Raw genomic sequence first — 21455 nt, forward strand, 5'->3', positions numbered from 1 at the left:
CTGTCAAAGGCATTTGACTGTGTAAATCACAATATCCTTTTAAGTAAACTAGAATATTATAGTGTAACAGGAAATGCTGCAAAATGGTTCAAATCTTATATCTCTGGCAGGAAACAAAGGGTGTTATTAGGAAAGAGACATGTATCAAGCTATCAGGCATCATCCAACTGGGAACTAATTACATGTGGGGTCCCACAAGGTTCCATTTTGGGGCCCTTACTTTTTCTTGTGTATATCAATGACCTTTCATCAGTAACATTACCAGATGCCAAGTTTGTTTTGTTTGCTGATGATACAAACATTGCAATAAATAGCAAATCAAGTGTAGTCTTAGAAAGATCAGCCAATAAAATATTTGTAGACATTAATCACTGGTTCCTAGCCAATTCTTTGTCACTAAACTTTGAAAAAACACACTACATGCAGTTCAGAACTTGTAAGGGGTGTCCCAAGAGTATATGTCTAACATATGATGACAAGAAGATAGAAGAAGTGGACGGTGTTAAATTCTTGGGATTACAGCTTGATAATAAATTCAACTGGGAGGAGCACACCACAGAACTGCTGAAGCGTCTTAACAAATCTCTGTTTGCAATGCGAATTTTGTCAGACATAGGGGATATAAAAATGAAAAAGCTGGCATACTATGCTTACTTTCATTCCATAATGTCATATGGGATTATTTTCTGGGGTAATTCATCAAGCCAAGCTAAAGTTTTCCGGGCACAAAAACGTGCAGTAAGAATTATATGTGGTGTGAACTCAAGAACATCCTGCAGAAGCCTGTTTAGGGAACTAGGGATACTAACTACAGCTTCCCAATATATTTATTCCTTAATGAAATTTGTCATTAAAAATATATCACTTTTTCAAACCAACAGCTCAATTCATGGAATCAATACTAGAAATAAGAATAATCTTCACAAGGATTTAAAGTCACTTAGTCTTGTACAAAAAGGTGTGCATTATTCAGGAACACACATTTTCAATAACTTGCCAGCAGCCATAAAAAGCTTAACAACCAATGAAATTCAGTTTAAGAGAAGCCTAAAGGATTTATTGGTGGCCAACTCCTTCTACTCCATTGATGAATTTCTGAGGAAAACCAACTGATTTGTATATAAGTACAACATAACTTCTGCACAATTTCAGTGCAGTAATGTGTTCACTGAAAATTTGTGTGTGTGTGTGTGTGTGTGTAAGTATAATCTAACTTCTGCACCATTTCAGTGCAGTAATGTGTTCATTGTAAATAAGTATTACAGTAGTTGTATTACATGTTTCTTACCTTATAAATAAATATAAAACTTTTTTATTTTAAATTCAGTGCAATAGTATTTGTAAAATGACTCTTAGTGTTCATTAAAAAATGACGATCATTCCACTTGGGACCTGTGGAATGGTACATTAGCTTATTTGTTTTAGTTTAAATATTTGTCATGTATTGTTGTTTTTCTGACATGTTCCACATCCTGGAGGACCTCCTCACTACGGATCAATTGGAATGAATGTAAATCTAATCTAATCTAATCTAAACTGAAACCCATTGGTATCTTCATTAATATTCAAAACACCAGTGACCTCCGTACAGGCATGGAACAAATCCTGTGATATCACCGGCAAATGCTAGTTAGAGATTCATTTCTGATGTCAGGCAAACTGGAGAAAGATTTCATTTGGATATTGTAATGGCCAGTGGGACTAAACACTGTAACTTGTTGTTACCTGCAATTATGTGAATTTGTGCAAACTGCTCTTGAAGGAGAGATACTTCTTCATTATACTCAAATTGTTCTTCGTCATACTCACTGTTAGCTGTATAATGAAAGTGATGCATTGCAATTTCTTGGAGTACCATTCAAACAACTGTCTGGCTGCCATTATCTTAAGAGTTGTAGTTGCACTGCAGACTGGTACGGACAGCAAGTCTCTTATGATACCAGCAATACCATCACAAGGTTCTCTGCCATGTGATATGCCAAAGAAATGCCACTCTGCAGAGACATTGAAATCAGCCTGATGAAAAGTTATGTTGGCAAAATTCTTGTTTCTTATAGTGGGCTGCAGCATTATCTGAGAAGTAGTACACATACTAGTGTGTTATATGGAAATGGGATCTCATGAAACTAACCCAGTGACATTGAAAAAGTGAATACTCACTCTGTCATGTTTAAGGCATTCTGATATTATAGCAAAGGAAAAGTGATCAATTGTGTGATTTTCTGGATGTCTATAACAAACAACAAATGGATGAATAGTGGCCTGTTCCAATGAAGCCTCTACACCTCTTTTTGCAGGACAAATGCGTAATTTTCTGCAAAATCACTTATTACAATTTATTCATTATTGCCAAGTGTGTCTCTCAGATGCTGTAGAAATTCAGACTGGTGGGTGACTATGAAGGATAGCAACAGAAGCTTTTTTCTTTTTTAATTTGTCTGCAAGGTTTTCCAAGAAGTTTTCCACAGATGATAAACATGTCTGTAGAGTTGTTCCATCTGTACATGTGCACAGTTTATATGTTATTTTGTCAATTTCATTAATGTCAAACAATTCTTGTAGGTGCGTCATAAACCTGGGCAGTTTTCACATTTTGACATATAGCAGTTTGGCTGTGCAAGGTTACAAATGATACGAGCTAGACAGTGTTTGTGGGTGCTAGATTGATAGTCTAATGTGTCAACTCTTTCAGTCTGGAACCTTCTGACATGAGCTTCACATTTTGGTGAATACTGCAAACACACACACACACACACACACACACACACACACACACACCCACACACACACCATATGTACCAAGAAGATTAAAACTGCATGCTGAACTGAGATATGAACTCAGGCCATTTGTCTTTCGTGGGTGTTTCATTCTGGAAACATCCCCCGGGCTGTGGCTCAGCCATGTCTCCACGACATCCATTCTTCCAGGGGTACTAGCTCTGCAAGTTTCACAGGAAAGTCATTCCATGTCAAATCAACACACTTTAAATAAAAATTTTACCTCACCCCCTTAGATTTTGCTGAAAGTTGGTATACTTATAGCGGGTGTTGAAACTAAGAAAAATACCAAATTGCAATTTTTTACCTCAAACCATTCCTGAAATATGGTCATGTAAACTTTTCAAAAACTGGCCAAAAATGTGTGAATGGACTTTTTTTAAATTGCCCTAGGAGCTGCCCTAATTGAGGTAGAGAACTGGGAAAGGTGTCATTTTGCAGCATTTTTCATGCTCTTTCCAGTGATAGACAAAAAACATAACTTCTAATTAATAACCTTATTCAAAATTGTAATTAATATTTTGATTTAATTTTTTTACAAAAAGTACATAATTGAAAATTTTCAAAATATTTTCACAACTACTTCATTCTGTTGTAAATCACATGGCAAAATATAAATGTGGGATGATGATGGGTTCATTGTAAAAAAAAAAAAATTATTCCAGACTCTTTGTTTTTCACTAATGGCCCTAGTTTCACCAAACTGACCTTTACGGTAGTACGTCAGTAGAGGACCGTATACATAGGGCTTGATGTCTGTACAATAATTCAGAAACTGGAGCCATTGTTGAGATGATGTAGTCTGCATTGTTACCTTCTAAGGCTTTGTGTGCCTACAGCATTAATGTGCACTGTGGTTTTAGTGCAAATCAATTGTTACCTCTGTGTTGACCAGTCTGTATCTATTATATTTAATAGTTCATTTTCAAGTAAATCTATACATTGCAGGACAGTTTATAAGTGGTTTTGTATAAATATGTAATCAAGTAAAAAGTGCAGTACTGTAAGAGTGCAGTGTTGTAATCCATTGAAGAAGTCAAATCATTTTATTAGAGAAAGAAAAAAACTGAGATGTCACAACATGGATGCCCAAATTATTTCCTCAAATACCATGTGGTGCCAAGATTTGTGATAAATGTAGGAAAGATGTAACCAAATTGAAAAATACACCAGAGCCCATCAGTGATGAAAGTGTTGAAGAAGAATCTTCTGGATCAGAGATAATCATCTGAGACCAAGACCCTGACTTCACTCCAACTTCAGTAGCTGTTAAAACATTTAACACAACACTTCAAGAACTAGGTGAGTCCCCAATTGACAAGAGAAAACAAACATCTAGGCATTACGCCAAATCAAAAGTGAAGAAAATCTCATTAATGACACGTAAACTTTTTGTTGCTCCTGAAACTACTTCGTCAGATACTGATACTGATGAATCCGTCCTTGAAAATCTTAAAAGAAACTTTAAAAATTCTATAAGTAGAGCGAAAAAACTAATGATTCTTACAAGTTTACCTGAAAAGTGGAGTGTCAGGAAAATAATGAGGGAATTTAATGCTCCTAATTACATTGTTGGGCAGTCCAAAAAAATTTTGAAAGAGAAAGGATTCATGGAAGGTCTAAACCCAAAACCAGGGAAGTGTTTACCAACAGAAACTGTCAAAACTGTACATTCATTTTATGAAAATGATGAAGTTAGCAGGGCAATGCCAGGTATTAAAGATTGTGTGACAATTACAGAAACAAGTGGAAATAAAACAAAAATATCAAAAAGACTTATTTTGTGTAACCTTAAAGAAGCTTACGAGCATTTTAAAGACAAGTTTCCTAACATAACAATAGGTTTATCTGAATTTGCTGAGTTGAGACCAAAACATTGTGTATTAGCAGGCCGGAGTGGCATACACACACTGTTTGCGTGTGCACAACTCACCAAAACATAAAATTAATGATAAAAAATGCCAAACTAAATACAGTAACAAACAGCAGCTTAGACAGTTATAAGCAGTGCATTGCAAAAATGCTTTGCAACCCATCATCAGTTGATTGCAACGTGGGAAACTGAATACTGCCCAGGAGAAACTGTCATACGTAAAATTTTAAAAGACTCTTTTCATGAAAACTTAATTGAACGAGTTCAGTTCCGACAGTGGATGTCAGTTGACCGATGTAATCTGGAAATTGTTCAGAAAACTTCTGAAGAATTCATAGATTTATTTTGTGGTAAGATGTCAACTTTGATTTGGCATGACTTCATTGCCAAGCAACAACAAACATTCCTTAACTCCACAAGAGAAAAACTTATGGAATCTGAATTTGTTGTCATATGTGATTTTTCAGAAAATTATAGTATAGTTCTACAGGATGAAACTCAGAGTTTCCACTGGACAAGACAACAGATTACCATTCATCCTTTTGTTATATATTACAAACAGGGAGACAAAATTGAGCATATGAGCTTTGTCATTGTTTCTGATTGCCTGGAGCACAATACAACTGCGATTTACACCTTTCAAAAGAAGCTAATTTCATATCTAACAGATAAATTTCAAAAGATTCCAAAAAAGATATACTATTATTCTGACGGTTCTGCTGCTCAGTGTAAAAATAAGAAAAACTTCCTGAACCTTTGCCTTCATGAGGAAGACTTCAACATAAAAGCTGAGTGGCACTTTTCAGCCACAGCACATGGGAAAGGGCCTTGTGATGGAGTAGGGGGTTCAGTAAAGAAACTGGCAGCTCGTGCAAATTTCTAAAGGCCATACCAAAGTCAGATCCAAACTGCACGAGGTCTATTTGAGTGGGCAGTAGATAATATCACAAATGCTGATTTTGCATATTCCACTCAAGAAAACTACGCTGCTTCAGAAATATTCTTAAAAAGCCGACTTGAAGAGTCATTGACATTCAAAGGAACACAGCAATTTCACACTTTCATTTCCAACACTACATCAAAATTAATAGTCAAATACTTCTCAGGTGATATGCAGAGTTGGGAGAGGGATGTAACTACATCACCAGATAAACTGAAGTTACAAGATGTATCAGGCTATGTCACCACTGTATATGGCAGAAAGTGGTGGCTTGGGTACATTTTAGAAAAAAACGAAGAACTTGATGAAGTGAAAACAACTTTTCTTCATCCATGTGGACCAGCTAAGTCATTCTCTTATCCTGCACATGCAGATGTCCTGTGGGTGTCAGTTGTGGATGTTCTCACAAAAGTGAATCCATTTACTCTGACAGGGAGAACATACATTCTTAGTGAAAGTGATGTAAACCAAACCCAGTCAGCTTTATTAAAATGTGATATGTGAACTTCCAAGACAATTTATTGGGAAACTGCTTTCAACTCAAAACTTAATTTTTGTCTCAGGTTAGTGAATGTATATTTTATTGAAAGTTGTTTCAAAATTATTGTTAGTACCTATTGTGTTAAATTTAGCTATGTACAGATACCTGTTGCTCAAAAACAAGCATTACGTATTTAATTTGTTTAATAGTTCCATTTCAAACATCATGGACCAGAACTATTATGTAAATACTTGTACTTATTCATACTTTATTTCAGTTTGTAGTTAAATGCTCAATTTCTTTTTTTGTTATATCGGTTAATATACTGTTAGTGAAGTTGTATTAATAAGCAATCAACTTAATTATAAAATTTGCTGATTAGTTTTGGTTTAATAAGGTGATGTTTTGATATTTCTAATACTTTTTTTACTTGCCTTTCAGTATATTTTAAAGAAATTCCTGTTTGTTAAAGGTCAATTTGGTCAAACTAGGGCCGTTAGTGAAAAACAAGAGTCCGGAATAATTTTTTTTAACAATGAACCCATCATCATCCCAGATTTATATTGTGCCATGTGATTTACAATAGTATGAAGTAGTTATGGAAATATTTTGAAAATTTTCAATTATGTACTTTTTGTAAAAAAATTAAAATTAAATAAAAATATTAATTAGTATTTTGAAAAAGGTTATTAATTAGAAGCTATGTTTTGTTTTATATCCCTGGAAAAAGCATGCAAAATGCTGCAAAATGACACCTTTCCCAGTTCTCTAGCTCAATTAGGGCAGCTCCTAGGACAATTTAAAAAAGTCCATTCACACATTTTTGGCTGGTTTTTGAAAAGTTTACATAGCCGTATTTCAGGAATGGTTTGAGATAAAAAATTGAAATATGGTATTTTTCTTAGTCTCAGTGCCCACTATAAGTATACCAACTTTCAGAAAAATCTAAGAGGGTGAGGTAAAATAGGTGTGTTGATTTGACATGGAATGACACAGGAGAGCTTCTGTGAAGTTTGGAAGGAAGGAGATACGGTACCGGTGGGATGAAAGCTGTGAGAAGAGCGCGTGAGTTGTCCTTGGGGTAGTTCAGTTTGGGCTGGGAGTTGCTAAAATACCACATTCTTTGACTAATTGTTTCGCTTTTCTCACGAAATAGTTAGAGGCTCCAAATTCATTTTCATTCCTTTGAATGCTGCCACTTTTTGGAAGAAGTGTCAGAATTTGGATCTTCTCACTGTTTGTCATACTGTTACTAAACTTCTTTTTCAATTGCATGATCATTTCAGATTCAACATTTGTTTCATAATCTGCATTTTCTTCCACAACAGGTATGTATTTCCTTCCGAATTCCTCATACAGTTGCTCAAACTTATTCTGCGGGTCCCCATCTTTTTCACTGAGGACTCGCTAAGAGGTACCAAACTATCATCTAATGCATCTAAAGCAACTTTTAAGGCTACAGAAGTGTCTCAAGCAGCATTTCACATGGAGTACTTGGATGGTGTCTCTGGACTTTTTTCTTGTTGATGAGGGGTCATAGTTCTCGACTTCATATGTGATGTCTGACAAGTGACAAGATGTATGATACAGACCAAAAAGCTCTATAGTAACTTTTCAAATAGTCCAGCATTCTGCACTGGTGCAAAAATCTCTTTCAAGTGTTGCGGGCCATTATTTCACTGACTGCTACTTGGCGTTATAGTGCATTTGGTCCTTCTTCTTGGCATCCACAGTCCATATGTGAGCCAGCTGTTTTGAATCTTTGCTCCTGGTGATCGGGTGTTTTACATAGTCATTCTGAGTATTGTTCGGTTGAAACTGGAGAAGTGTATCCATTGTCGTTTTGACCTAGTCACTGGTGTCTTTCTTTGCTATACCCAAATGTCGCAGTGGACAGAATTCTCTATCAATTTCTGTTCAGCATCAACATTCATCCAGAGAATATCTTCCTGTGTCTTATTTAAGAGTTCTATAAGGCCATCTGTCTGTGGGTGGTAGGCAGTTGCCACCTGTGGGTGATATCGCAACATGAAATTACCTCTGATACTAGTCTGCACTGGAAAACTTTTCCACGATCAGAGATCATTACATAGGGTGCTCTGTATTTCAGAATGATTTCTTCTGCAAGGAAACTTGCAATTTCAATAGCTTTGGTGTGCAGCCCAGCTTTAGTGACTTTGTAGCAGGTGAAGTAGTCAGTGCTGGCTATTATCCATTGATTCCCATTTGTCAACTGTGGTAACTTCCCACAAGAGGTTGATTCAACGGTGGAATGGCACTGCTACAGGCAGAATTGGTATCAGCTGCGTCAAAGGTAATTGCGCCACTTGCTTCAGTTTTTGGCGTTTCTTACAGTGGCTTACAAAGTCTAATGGATTGGTAGAGACCTGGTCAGTGACACCTGCATCTGATTTTGTGTACAGTCTTCACGAATGAGATGATAAGCAACCATCTTTGCCCTATTGGATCATACTTCTTTTATATAATGTTGTGATTATTAATTGGAATTCTCCTTTGGTTGGTTCCTACTTCAAGGCCTCAGTGGTTTTTAGCAATGCTGGATCTTCCCTCTATTCAGCAGCACTGTCATTTAATGCAGCGGTGACTGACATTTCATTCATACTACTGTGTTCTGCCAAAGGATTTCTCGAAACATAGTCAGTGTCCTTGTGTTTGCATCCACTTTTCTATACTACTGTGGCCTTGTAAACCCCTGAAGCCTCAGTAGTCATCTTGCCAGTCCCCATTATCAGCCAGCATAGGAGACTTGTGGTCTATAACAACAGTGGATGGTTTGCCAAGTAGATACAGCCACATCTTGTTGATTGTCCAAGAAAAAACGGGACACTCTTTCTCAGTTGTAGAGTAGTTCCTCTTGGATGGACTCCAGCACCATGAGCTAAGGTGCCCCAGGAGTTTTATTTGATGGGAGCGAAAAGTCACTTTCCAGATTTGGGGGGAGAGCTGCTACCTGCATGCACTCCATCATGGTTTCACGTGGCTTAGATGTTGTTCAAATGTTTTTAAAAATGATGTCATCCAGTTAGTGAAGACATATCATCAATTTGAGGTGGTGAAGCAAGTTATCCATTGTATGCTCGAAAGTGGCTGGATCATTACATAGTCCAAATTGTGTAATTTAAACTCATAGAGGCCATCAGGTGTTCTGTAGGGAGTCTTTTCCTGGTCAGCCATGATTTACCGCTAGCCTCCTCTTCAACCTCGATTTGCCACTAGCACGTCTGCATGTCCAAAATTGAGAGAAGACTGCTGCTTTCAAGGAGTCTAGGGTTTCATCATTGCATGGGAATAGATGGACATCTTTTTTGTGATTTTGTTCATTTGTTAATAGTTGATGCGGTAAGGCAATATGCCATCCTTCTTCTTCACAAGGACTGCAGGAGAGGACCAAGGACCATCAGTGACATCATCTTCACTTGCTACTGAATTGTGTGTTGTTCACCAGACAGCAGCCTGTAAGAGTGCTGGCTAATTGAGATATGATTCCCAGTGTCGATACAGCGTTTTACCATGGTCTGCTTGGCCTGTTCTTGATTTAATAGCATCCAAAAATTGGCACAAAGTGGCTAACACTTGCCAGTGTCATTCCTTGGTCAGACCAGATCCTATTGGTAGTTTGATAGTAGCTTCCTCCACTGTGTTGTCTGTAATGGAAATGTAGCAAAACTCTTTGTTGATGGCACTGAGCTGCACATCCTGGACTGGTCTGGTTTTTCCTATGCATATGCCTTTAGGGGTGCATTGCGACTGCTTGTGACAGTTAGTGATCCAAAGTTTTCCTTGACCACTTGAGATGCTTATCGTCACATGACTGCAGTCTATTAAAATGACAAAATCAAAGGACTGTGTTCAGTAATTTATAGTTATTCTTGCAATAGATGTTCCTGTCAGCTGGACACATTTCCCATTTTTGACTTTCAGCTCAATCATTTTGTGTCACTAAATATAGTCTTCTTTAGCTGGTGACGGTAAGCATTCAACATTACACAGGAAAAGAAGCCCCTGAGTCGACTAGTACCAGGACAGGATGGGTGTCAACAGTGATGTTGAATAGAGTCCAGACGTCTTGGTAACTGTCACCCCAGAAAAATTTTCATCTGTGGTGTCTCACCTCCATAGATGGCCACCTTGCTTAGTTTTCCTGCGTTTGGCAGCCAGGCAAGTAGCTGGTATCTCTATATTGTGACAGGAGGGAATGGGTGCAATGTGTTGTGGAGCAAGCGCGTCCAGAGTGTGGCGATGGGCTTCATTCCACAGGTTGATTAATCGTCTGAAGTTTGCTATTGTGAATAGGATTGTTGTGATGGTTCTGGAGAAATGTATTTATTTATTTAAATGTCAAGTTCCGTAGGACCAAATTGAGGAGCAAATCTCCAAGGTCATGGAACGTGTCAGTATGTGAAACTACAATATAAAAGTAATAACAGATAAAAATAAAATGTTTATGAACCCAAAAAAGTCAAGCCATAAGTTTAAGTAAATGCAATCAACAGCATAAGAATTAGCTTAATTTTTCAAGGAACTCCTGAATAGAATAGAAGGAGTGACCCATAAGGAAACTCTTCAGTTTTGATTCGAAAGCGTGTGGATTACTGCTAAGATTTTTGAATTCTTGTGATAGCTTATTGAAAATTGATGCAGCAGTATACTGCACACGTTTCTGTACAAGAGTTAAGGAAGTCCGATCCAAATGCAGGTTGGATCTCTGCTGAGTATTAACTGAGTGAAAGCTGCTTATTCTTGGGAATAAGCTGATATTGTTAACAAGCAGCAACAGTAAAGAATATATAACTCAAGAGGCTAATGTCAAAATATCCAGACTTGTGAACAGGGGTTGACAAGAGATTTGCGAACTCACATTACTTATTGCCCGAATCACCTGTTTCTGAGCCAAAAATATCATTTTAGAATGGCAAGAGTTACCCCAAAATCTAGTACCATACAACATAAGTGAATGAAAATAAGCAAAGTAGACTAAGAGTACATAAGGCAATACTGACCCTATGACATTGAGGAAGGGGAATCCTAGGTTTATTGCTTATAGATTAGGTTCAAAATTTTCATAGTCCATACTGGAATAAACTCTTCAAAATTCTGAAAGTAGCAGGAATAAAATACAGAGAGCAGAAGGTTATTTGTGTCTTGTACAAAAAGCAGAATGCGAATATGACAGTTGATGGGCATGAATAAGATAAAATAGTTGAGAAGAGAGTGAGACAGGGTTGTAGCCTACTCCCAATGTCATTCAATCTGTACATTGAGCAAGCTGTGAAGGAAACCAAGGAGAAATTTGATAAGATAATTAAAAGTAGAGGGGGACGACAACTTTGAGCTTTGCCAATGTCATTGTAATTTTGTCAGTAACTGGAAAGAACTTAGAAAATCAATTGAATGAAATGGATAGTGTCTTGAAAAGAGGTTATAAGTAAAACAAGGGTAATGGTTTGTACTTGAGGTAAATCTATCAATGCCGAAGGCATTAGATTCGGAAATGGGACACTAAAAATAATAGATGGATTTTTACTATTTGGGCACCAAGATAAAAAAGAATAGTGTTCAAAGTAATGGACATATAAAATAGATACTGCTTATGTGAAAAAGAAATTTGTTAACATTGGATATAAAGGAAGTCATTTCTGAAGGTATTTGTCTGGAATGTAGCCTTGTATGTAAGTAAAATTTGGACGATAAACTGGTCAGACGAGAAGAAAATAGCAATTTTTGAAATGTTATACTGAAGATGTATTGGACAGATTAGATAACTAATGGAGGTGTACTCATTCAAACCTGGGAGGTAAGAACAGTCTGGTATACTTTGTAAAAAGAAGGGGTCATTGATTGGACACATCCTGAGAGATCAAGGGATTGTCAGTTTGCTAATGGAGGGGTGTGTGGGGAAAATTGTAGACGGAGACCAAGGCCTGAGCACAGTATGCTGCTTTATATGTATGTAGGTTGCAGTAGTAATCCAAGATGAAGAGGCTTGCAAAGGTTAGGCTAGTGTGGAGAGCTGCAGTAAAACAGTCTTTGGCCTGAAGATCACAACATATTTTACAAAATATGGAGATGATTGTAAGTCCGAGTTCTGCACCTCTTTCTGCTGAGAGTTTCAAAGACAGCGGTAGCGTTGATTGTAAAATTCCGGAAGAGTAGTTCACTGTTCAAAAATTAGGTGAGAAGATGAGAAAGCCAATGACTCATAAATAATGTAGTGTTGCAGTGAATGTTTTCATTTACTCGTGATGTGTACTTATTTTTGTAACAGAGTATCACAGATTTCACTTGACCTACATATAGTCCAGCGATATAAGTTTTTTACGTTATTTAATTTTTTCCAATAAAATTGTTATTTATTTTTGCAATAACCAGTTTGATTTTGTCTTGAAATAGAATTACATTTGTAACTGTAGATACATTCTCTCTTCATTACAGATTTATTTTATTAATCTGTAATTGAATATTGTAGTTTTAACGTGTTTTTTTTTTTTTTTTTTCCCTCCATTGTGAAAACTGTCAGGTTAATCCAGTTTAAAATATGGGCGAACATTATAGTCACCATTGTAATGACACAATGTGATACATACGTGCTTGCTCACTATTTCACTGGTCAAAGTAGATGCAATGTATTACTGTCTCCAATTTGTCCCATTTCTTGTCACACCATGCTAGGAATTGTCCTGCTGAAATGCAGCATTTGAAGTTCCCAGAAGGATTGCATGTGCCTCAAAAAATCGATGGCGTGCATTCTGCCATTCAGGTGGTTCCCAGTAAATAGAAATTCAGATCAAATTACACCCCAAACCATCACTCAAATTATTTTTTATGTGTACACTCAACAGTAAAAGCTGCCAGATTAAGGCCAGCATCACATCTCAGTAGAACTCAAAAACACTGTGTTTGATGCTCAGCCCGGTAGTATCTGTGCGAATGTGCCCATTGATCTGGGACCACTGGACAATGGAAACTGATGTGGTACAATCTAGCTCTCGACAGACGGGATGGTATTTAACTATCGGTGCAGACCGGATCACATCTGTTGCAATGCTTCAGAGTTGAGCTAACACTGGACTAAGATGTATAGCCAAGCTGACAAAGGTAGCACTCATCCTGTACTGTAGCTACATTCATAGTCCTGTACCTAAATCAGACTAAGAGCAGCCGACCAGTTGCAAAGGATAAAGTAATCTTTACCTAGGTTTCAATAGATATAAATCTATCTTCTTCAGAAGACGGCAGTATTATAACAACATGAAGTGATATGTCCTTATCGTTTAGGCAAACGTCTGCATAGTTACATTAATCATATAAAATATAGCCCTGAAAACAGGGTTTGTCAGGCGCTCTGCAACTTCCATGTACCTATTTTATTTGTCTGACAAACCCTGTTTTCAGGGCTATATTTTATATGATTAATGTAACTATGCAGATGTTTGCCTAAACGATAAGGACATATCACTTCATGTTGTTATAATACTGCCGTCTTCTGAAGAAGATAGATTTATATCTATTGAAACCTAGGTAAAGATTACTTTATCCTTTGCAACTGGTCGGCTGCTCTTAGTCTGATTTACGTGGAACCGTTGCTGTAGCGCAGCTATGTTTAAAGTACTGAAGTCCTGTACCTTTTAATTGCTATATACGATTTTCTTCAATCATCAGGTTCTGCTGATGGATAACTGTGAAGGCTGGTCAAGTTGAAATGTCATGGTAGGACACCAGTTTCCCAGAGACCAAGCAGTCTGCCTTGGTCAAACTCATTGATATGATGATATTTTGTTCTTTGATGTCAGTGAGGAATATGTTCAGTGACCTTTTTTTTCTCTCATTGCATGATGACCCTTGACTCTTCAGGCACTGACCTTACCAAAACATAAATTTCAAAGTCACATAAGAGAGGGCCTGCTGGCCCAAAAGTATACTACCTCTCTGCAGTTAGTAAATATTGAAAATGCTGTGGTAGTATAATGTAATGTCTTACTCTTCACTAACAAGTACGATGATTTTGTTAGGAATGCCTTTCATGCTATATGCTGACGGAAAAAAATCACAATCCGAAAAAATAATTAACCCTTTAACTGCTCTGGACATGTTAACGCTTGCACACAGGGGTGTGCTCTGAACGTGTTTACGTGTAGACACGTTCAGAGTACCAGGTAGAAGGACTGGTGGTGTGCGTAAACATGTTCAGAGGACACAGGGACAGGTACAAAGGTGCACGCTTTAACACGTCCAGAGCAGTTAAAGGGTTAACATAGAGTAATGGAATTTTGTGAATACATTTTTATGGCGAGTGGGTGAGTGTTATCCTGTTGGAAAACAGTCCCTGGAATGCTGTTCATGAATGGTTACAGGCCCGAACTGGCCTCGTCCTAACTGACACACGACCATCATTGTCACCATGGCAGAACCAGATTTCGTCATAAAACACAACAGATCTCCACCCTCCCCTGCAATGAGCTCTTGCTTAAGACCATTGAAGTCACATGTGTTGATGGTTTGAGGTCAGTGAAATGCAGCCTACAGTGTGTCTGGCTCGGAGCTGTCCTTGAGGTAACCAATTGTTCATTGTGTCACTCTGGTGCCAACTGTTGCTTCATTATCTGCTGCAGATGCAGTAAAATTTGACAGAGCAATATGCTGAACACAGTGGTCTTCCCTCTCACTAGTGCCATGTGCCCATCCAGAGCCCAGTCTTCTTGCGACTCTACATTCTCATGACCATGGCTTTCAGCAATCTTATACAGTGCCTACATTCCTGCAAGTCTGTCTGCTGTATTATGGAAGGAATATCCAGACTTTTATAGATTCACCATGGCACGAAAAGTTTACTTTATTGGACAATAACAAGGGAAATAACATCCTAACTGATTTTCTCAAATTGGGAACAGAGCCAAGTAGTCATAAAACTTCTACAGTGCAAAGCTATGGAAAGCCATATTACATGTCCTCATTTAAACTCAGTGAGGTGTTGATAATGGTGTCTTTGTCACCTTAAAGGTATTTTTGACTCAACTCACAACATACAATCTCAACTTCACAACAGTTACAATATGTATTTAAAACAATCCTGATTTGCATACTCATAGCGCTACTAGCGACAGGTGCAAAATCTAAACAGTCATCATCATTCAGAGGTAGGAATACGCCTACCAACTTTTGTTGATAACTCCTTATTGGTGATGCCTTTCCTTTTGCCATCAGTGTACTTTAGAAATGACATTTCATTTATATTCTTCCTTAAAATTCCTTATCCGTGTTATTCACCTCTAAATATATCCGTGTGCTAACTATAGTTAAGTGAGCAGGGCCGTGCAAATAATGATGTAAATGTGGTACACATCTTCCACATTTACAGAAACCAATAAGTCATGGCTCTTAGGAGAGGTTTTGAGTTTTTAAGTATGAAAGCCTCATACATTATCATCTGGAATACATTCTTGCCAAGAAACATATTTGAAACAAAAGTATAGAGCATTTATATTTTTTCCTAATGTCTTAATGTGAATGGGAATAATTACCAGTATTAACTCTCAGTCCTAATAGTTTCTGTGTGTTGACATTTCCTATCAAACAGTTTCAATCTCTGTGTTGTTAGTTTTTCTCACAAACATATAGGACAGCTCTTTGTCTAGAATAACAGCAATTGTTAGAAGTTCATGTAAATTGGTAATGCAAGACTAGAAAATGTAGTGAAAAATCATTGGACAAGTGATATATTAGAGTAACAGTCAAATTTGTGGGATAATTTTAGGAGCCTACTTGTATGAGTCTTTCAGTAAACCCACAATCTTTTCCTTCTTCTGTCCTTGTCAAAATCATGCTATTTAAAAATGGCCTTGATGTTGTCATGAAACTCAAATCGAAAGAGGAAATATCCAGTAGGATGGGTAACATATGCATTTTGTGTGTGTGTGTGTGTGTGTGTGTGTGTGTGTGTGTGTGTGTGTGTGTGTGTGTGTGTGCGCGCGTGCGTGCGTGCTTGCGTGCCTGTGTAATAATTTTGTAAATTGATTTGAGATTAATTCAGGAAATTGAAAAGTGCATCTTGCCACGAGTGTTGAATACAAGAGTAACTGTTTTATAACTGTTTTACCAGAAGCTGCTTTACAGTGTGTGTGTGTTGTAATTTGTTCACAGTGGAATCGTACATAGCTGCCAATTCCAGTTCACATGAGGCTTTTATAGATTCACCAAGGCACAAAAAGTTTGGTTTATCAGACAGTAACAAGGAAAATAACAACCTAAATGATTTTCTCAAATTGGGAACGGAGCCAAGTAGCCATAAAACTTCTACAGTGCAAAGCTCAGTGTCTGCCAGCAAAGTAAATGGGAATGTAGCTTCCAAAAGTAACAGCTGGTCTAAGGTGAAAGAAAACATTATTAACAGTGATACATCAGGCCAAGCAGAAGCTGGACAGGATGGTCGAAACACATGGTAACAATATCAAAGTAGTATTTATTTTTTCACCTGCCTTTATAATTTTGTTTGATTTGGATTGTTAAATAGTTTTTAGATAATATTTAAATTTAAAAAAAAAATGCTGTATTTAATTTTATTTTATTTGTAATTTTTATTTTCTTCTTCTTCTTCTTCTTCTTGTTCCTTACATGTTTCCAGTTCTCTTCAATAAAAAATTGAAATAAATAAAAATCCATTTATATGGCAGTTTTCTCCGAATTAGTACACACACATATTTACATCAGAATGTAAGAAGTGCAAATGTTTGTATATATATAGTTTGTTTCGTATCTAGAAAGAAGGGTCCAGATCTCTCAGCCAAGTGAGACACTGAAGTATGGGATGAGACTAAAACCCAGACAACACGCACTGATCAGTCAAAACATTATGACCACTGCCAACCATGGTGTTGGATGCCGTCTGGTGGCGTTACAGTCACATGACATGGTGACAACAGTATGTAAGGGGAGCAGATATGGATGGGGATCACTCTAGCAAAGATATGGGCTGCAAATGGGAAAATCCATTGACATAAGTGATGTTGACAAAGGCCAGATTATTATTACACAGAACCTGTGAACGAGCTTATAGAAAATGTCGAAGCTGGTCGAATGTTCACATGCTATTATCATGAGCATCTATGGGAAGAGGTAGGAGGACGGTGAAACTACCACAAGGCACTGAATTTCTGGATGTCCAGGGCTCTTCACAAAAAGTGGGGTTTGAAGGCTTGTCTGCTCTGTGAAATAGGATAGATGGTGATCTGTGGCATCTTTGCTGAAAGATATCACAATTCTGGTGCAGGCACAAGTGATTGAGAATGCACCGCTCAATGATGTCTCTCCCGACAGCTATGTCATCTTTCGGCAGTATAATTGTCCATGTCTCAGAGCCAGAACCATGCTGCAATGGTTTGAGGAGCATTATAGTGAACTCATGTTGATGTTTCGTCGACCAGATTCACCTGATGTAAATCCTATGGAACCCACCTGGGTTGCTGTCAGGCAGCATCACCACATTCACAAATCAGAGGCCCATCATTTACGTGAATTACACGAACTGTCCGTAGGCATCTAATGCCACCTCCACAAACCTACCAACAAACTGTCAAATCCCTGAAACACAGAATCAACAATGGATTTCATTTCAAATATGGGCAGCTGTGTTATTAAGTAGGTGGTCATAATGTTTCGGCTCATGAGTGTAAGTCTCACATATTGTGATCCACCGTTAAACTTCATTTCACATGAGACCTAGTCCTGCAAGACATGCAGGAGACAGTGCCTTTAATTTTGTGCTTCCAGGTATTTTGCTGATTCTTTTTTTTTTTCCATTTTATGCACACTATTTCAACAACCGACCCAGTCGTTTTCTTCAGTTTCTGTGGGTTGCTGTTATGTGTTCTCGCTGTTTGGATTCCAACCAGACTGTGAACTATTATTGGTCTCACGCCAGTATTTATAACCGAGTTTGACTCTCAATGCCCAATATACTCATTGATGCTCTTGTTTTTTCAGAGCTTGCACTAATATTGTGTGTCTTGCAAATTCTATCAGCGTTTTCCAACTCTAGTGGGTGCGAATGCCGGCAAGATTTTAATAAACTGAGTGCCGGAATTGAGTACTGCAACAGCGTAACTATGCAGGCACATTTGTCCATGCATAATTTCCTGGAAATGGAGGCCATGCATAGAGTGCATTGCTACCCCTGTTTGGTGGGAATTTTTGCACTTTTTTGTAGACAACAGACAGCTGGGGTCCATAAGTGTTTGAGTGTGAAGTGTGTTGAGTTATGCTGTAAAGCAATTTATATGACTCCAGAGGAAGCACATTTAAGTTTATAGACAATTACAGACAAAGGAAAAGTCATTTGGAATGCCGCTTCTGAAGATTATTTGAATAAAAATTTGAGATGTGTTCTGCTAAGCATCGCATATTAGATAAAAAGTCTCTGATCATATTTCTGTAAAGAATAAGATACCATAAGTTTCGAGGTAGAAGAACTGAAATGAATAAGCCAAAAATTTATGAAAAGTTTATCTGAAAACTGTGGATGAATATTCATGTTATAGCGACTTAGAAGTACAACTGAGGAGCTTGAATCTGAACAAAAGATAAAAATAGAAATGGAGCTCATTGAAAGCTTCCTCCTAATGGATTCTGGTATCTATGAAATTCCCAAATTTGTTGGTTCCAAGGATGGTAATCTACGTATCATATTTCATGAAAAGGTTTTCAGAAATTACTGCAACCAGTCGCCTTTTATGTAGATGTATTTTATTTAACCATGACCGGTTTCGAGCTGCCTAGCAACTCATCATCAGATGGTATATACATTTAGTGCTTTTTTGTACCCATTGTGTGGGTGGTTGAGTATCTGTGGCTAGACAGAAACGAGAACAAATAATCGCTACATGTGGTACAGTAACACGAAATATTTACAGCATAATTTATGTTTAACGTATAAGAGCAAATAATCACTACATGTGGTACAGTTACACACGAAATATTTACAGTTTAATTTACGTTTTGAGGTGTTACTTACAGATAAATCTTTCTGCAGGTATATATATTATCTCTTTTAGGACGTATTTTTGAAACCATTGTGTCTTGTTTTTTCACAATTTCACAAGTTAAAACTTTCACTAGATGTATATTACTTTTATGAGGCACTGTTGGAAACATATATCTTGTTTTTCGTAAACATCGCTGAACACACTTAGCCACAGATACGAATACAGGATTTACACATTATAAACAAGCCAAAGATTGCAATATAACTACAGTATCAAAGATTTCAAGTTGACCAGAGGCACTTATTAGTCATCACACACCACTGACAAGAGATTTGTCTTTATTACATAGAAAAATAAATGTAAATTAGCTTAAACTAGTAAAATGTTTATTTATAAATTAACCTGTGCAATTTTAACAGGTATATAAAAAAAAAAACTAGATTTTTTACATTATATTTCAGTTACATTTAAGATTATTGGTATTGAGAGTATTATGACAGCTAATTTCTTGCTCCTTCCATTGGCTGGTCTTGGCATATGATGTCTGGGATGAGAGGTTGATGGTTAACTTGAAATAATAAGTGATGCTGGTACTTGAAAGGGTGTGGAAAAGGAGTTGGCGGTGGGGGGGGCGGGGGGGTGTATAGGAAAAAGGAGAGGGGGGGGGTTGAGAGGGTGATGTGGAGAGAGAAGAGAGCTGATGGGGGGGGCAGAAGTGGTACAAGCTTATATGTGTGTGTGTGTGTGTGTGGGGGGGGGGGGGGGGCATTTTGTTTCTGAATGACTGTTTAGTTTTTTTAAGTTCAAAGAATCCTTAAAATTCTGAAAGAAGGAGTTATTCGCCAATTCTGTCTGCTCATTTAAAAATGGTATGTGGGGAATTATGTTTGTGGGTAAAAATCTCTACATTGTTCGAGAAGATCCATCTTGAATTCCCTTGTCTACAGTGTGTAGGATTTGAAGGTTAGTTTTAATGTCTGTTATGGAATGTTTATTATCTGCTAGATGGGGTAGCAAAAGTGGATCTATTTAAGTTGTTTAGGCGAAGTGCATCAGTGTGCTCTTTGTATCGGATCTCAAAAAAACAGGTAGAAATTTTGAGATCCGATACAAAGAGCACACCTGATGCACTTCGCCCTAAACAACTTAAATAGATCCACTTTTGCTACCCATCTAGCAGATAATAAACATTCCATAACAGACATTAAAACTAACCTTCAAATCCTACACACTGTAGACAAGGGATTCAAGATGGATCTTCATCGAACAATTAGAGATTTTTACCCACAAAACATAATTCCCCACATACCATTTTAAATGAGCAGACAGAATTGGCGAATAACTCCTTCTTTCAGAATTTTAAGGATTCTTTGAACTTAAAAAAACTAAACAGTCATTCAGAAACAAAATGCCCCCCCCCCCCCCCCCCCCCCACACACACACACACATAAAAGCTTGTACCACTTCTGCCCCCCCATCAGCTCTCTTCTCTCTCCACATCACCCTCTCAACCCCCCCCTCTCCCTTTTTCCTATACACCCCCCCCCCCCCCCCCCCCCCACCGCCAACTCCTTTTCCACACCCTTTCAAGTACCAGCATCACTTATTATTTCAAGTTAACCATCAACCTCTCATCCCAGACATCATATGCCAAGACCAGCCAATGGAAGGAGCAAGAAATTAGCTGTCATAATACTCTCAATACCAATAATCTTAAATGTAACTGAAATATAATGTAAAAAATCTAGTTTTTTTTTTTATATACCTGTTAAAATTGCACAGTTAATTTATAAATAAACATTTTACTAGTTTAAGCTAATTTACATTTATTTTCTATGTAATAAAGACAAATCTCTTGTCAGTGTGTGTGATGACTAATAATGCCTCTGGTCAACTTGAAATCTTTGATACTGTAGTTATATTGCAATCTTTGGCTTGTTTATAATGTGTAAATCCTGTATTCGTATCTGTGGCTAAGTGTGTTCAGCGATGTTTACGAAAAACAAGATATATGTTTCCAACAGTGCCTCATAAAAGTAATATACATCTAGTGAAAGTTTTAACTTGTGAAATTGTGAAAAACAAGACACAATGGTTTCAAAAATACGTCCTAAAAGAGATATATATATACCTGCAGAAAGATTTATCTGTAAGTAACACCTCAAAATGTAAATTAAACTGTAAATATTTCGTGTAACTGTACCACATGTAGTGATTATTTGCTCTTATACGTTAAACATAAATTATGCTGTAAATATTTCGTGTTACTGTACCACATGTAGCGATTATTTGTTCTCGTTTCTGTCTAGCCACAGATACTCAACCACCCACACAATGGGTACAAAAAAGCACTAAATGTATATACCATCTGATGATGAGTTGCTAGGC

The 21455-nt window shown here is 37.4% G+C and overlaps 1 protein-coding gene across 3 annotated transcripts in view; it reads left to right on the forward strand.

Moving 5' to 3' along the window:
• The window catches only part of LOC126474879 (breast cancer type 1 susceptibility protein homolog), a 274197-nt gene that overhangs the window by 45573 nt on the left and 207169 nt on the right, over positions 1–21455 (forward strand). For all 3 annotated transcript variants that reach the window (XR_007586593.1, XM_050102369.1, XM_050102370.1), the window contains exon 3: positions 16231–16528. Coding sequence is in view for 2 of the 3 variants with exons in the window: in XM_050102369.1 (XP_049958326.1) it covers positions 16231–16528 (298 nt within the window). In the remaining variant the exon portion in view is untranslated. The remainder of the gene's footprint in view (positions 1–16230; positions 16529–21455) is intronic.

The sequence above is a fragment of the Schistocerca serialis genome, chromosome 4 (genome assembly GCF_023864345.2).
Source record: "Schistocerca serialis cubense isolate TAMUIC-IGC-003099 chromosome 4, iqSchSeri2.2, whole genome shotgun sequence".
In the NCBI taxonomy this organism is placed as follows: Eukaryota; Metazoa; Arthropoda; class Insecta; order Orthoptera; family Acrididae; genus Schistocerca; species Schistocerca serialis.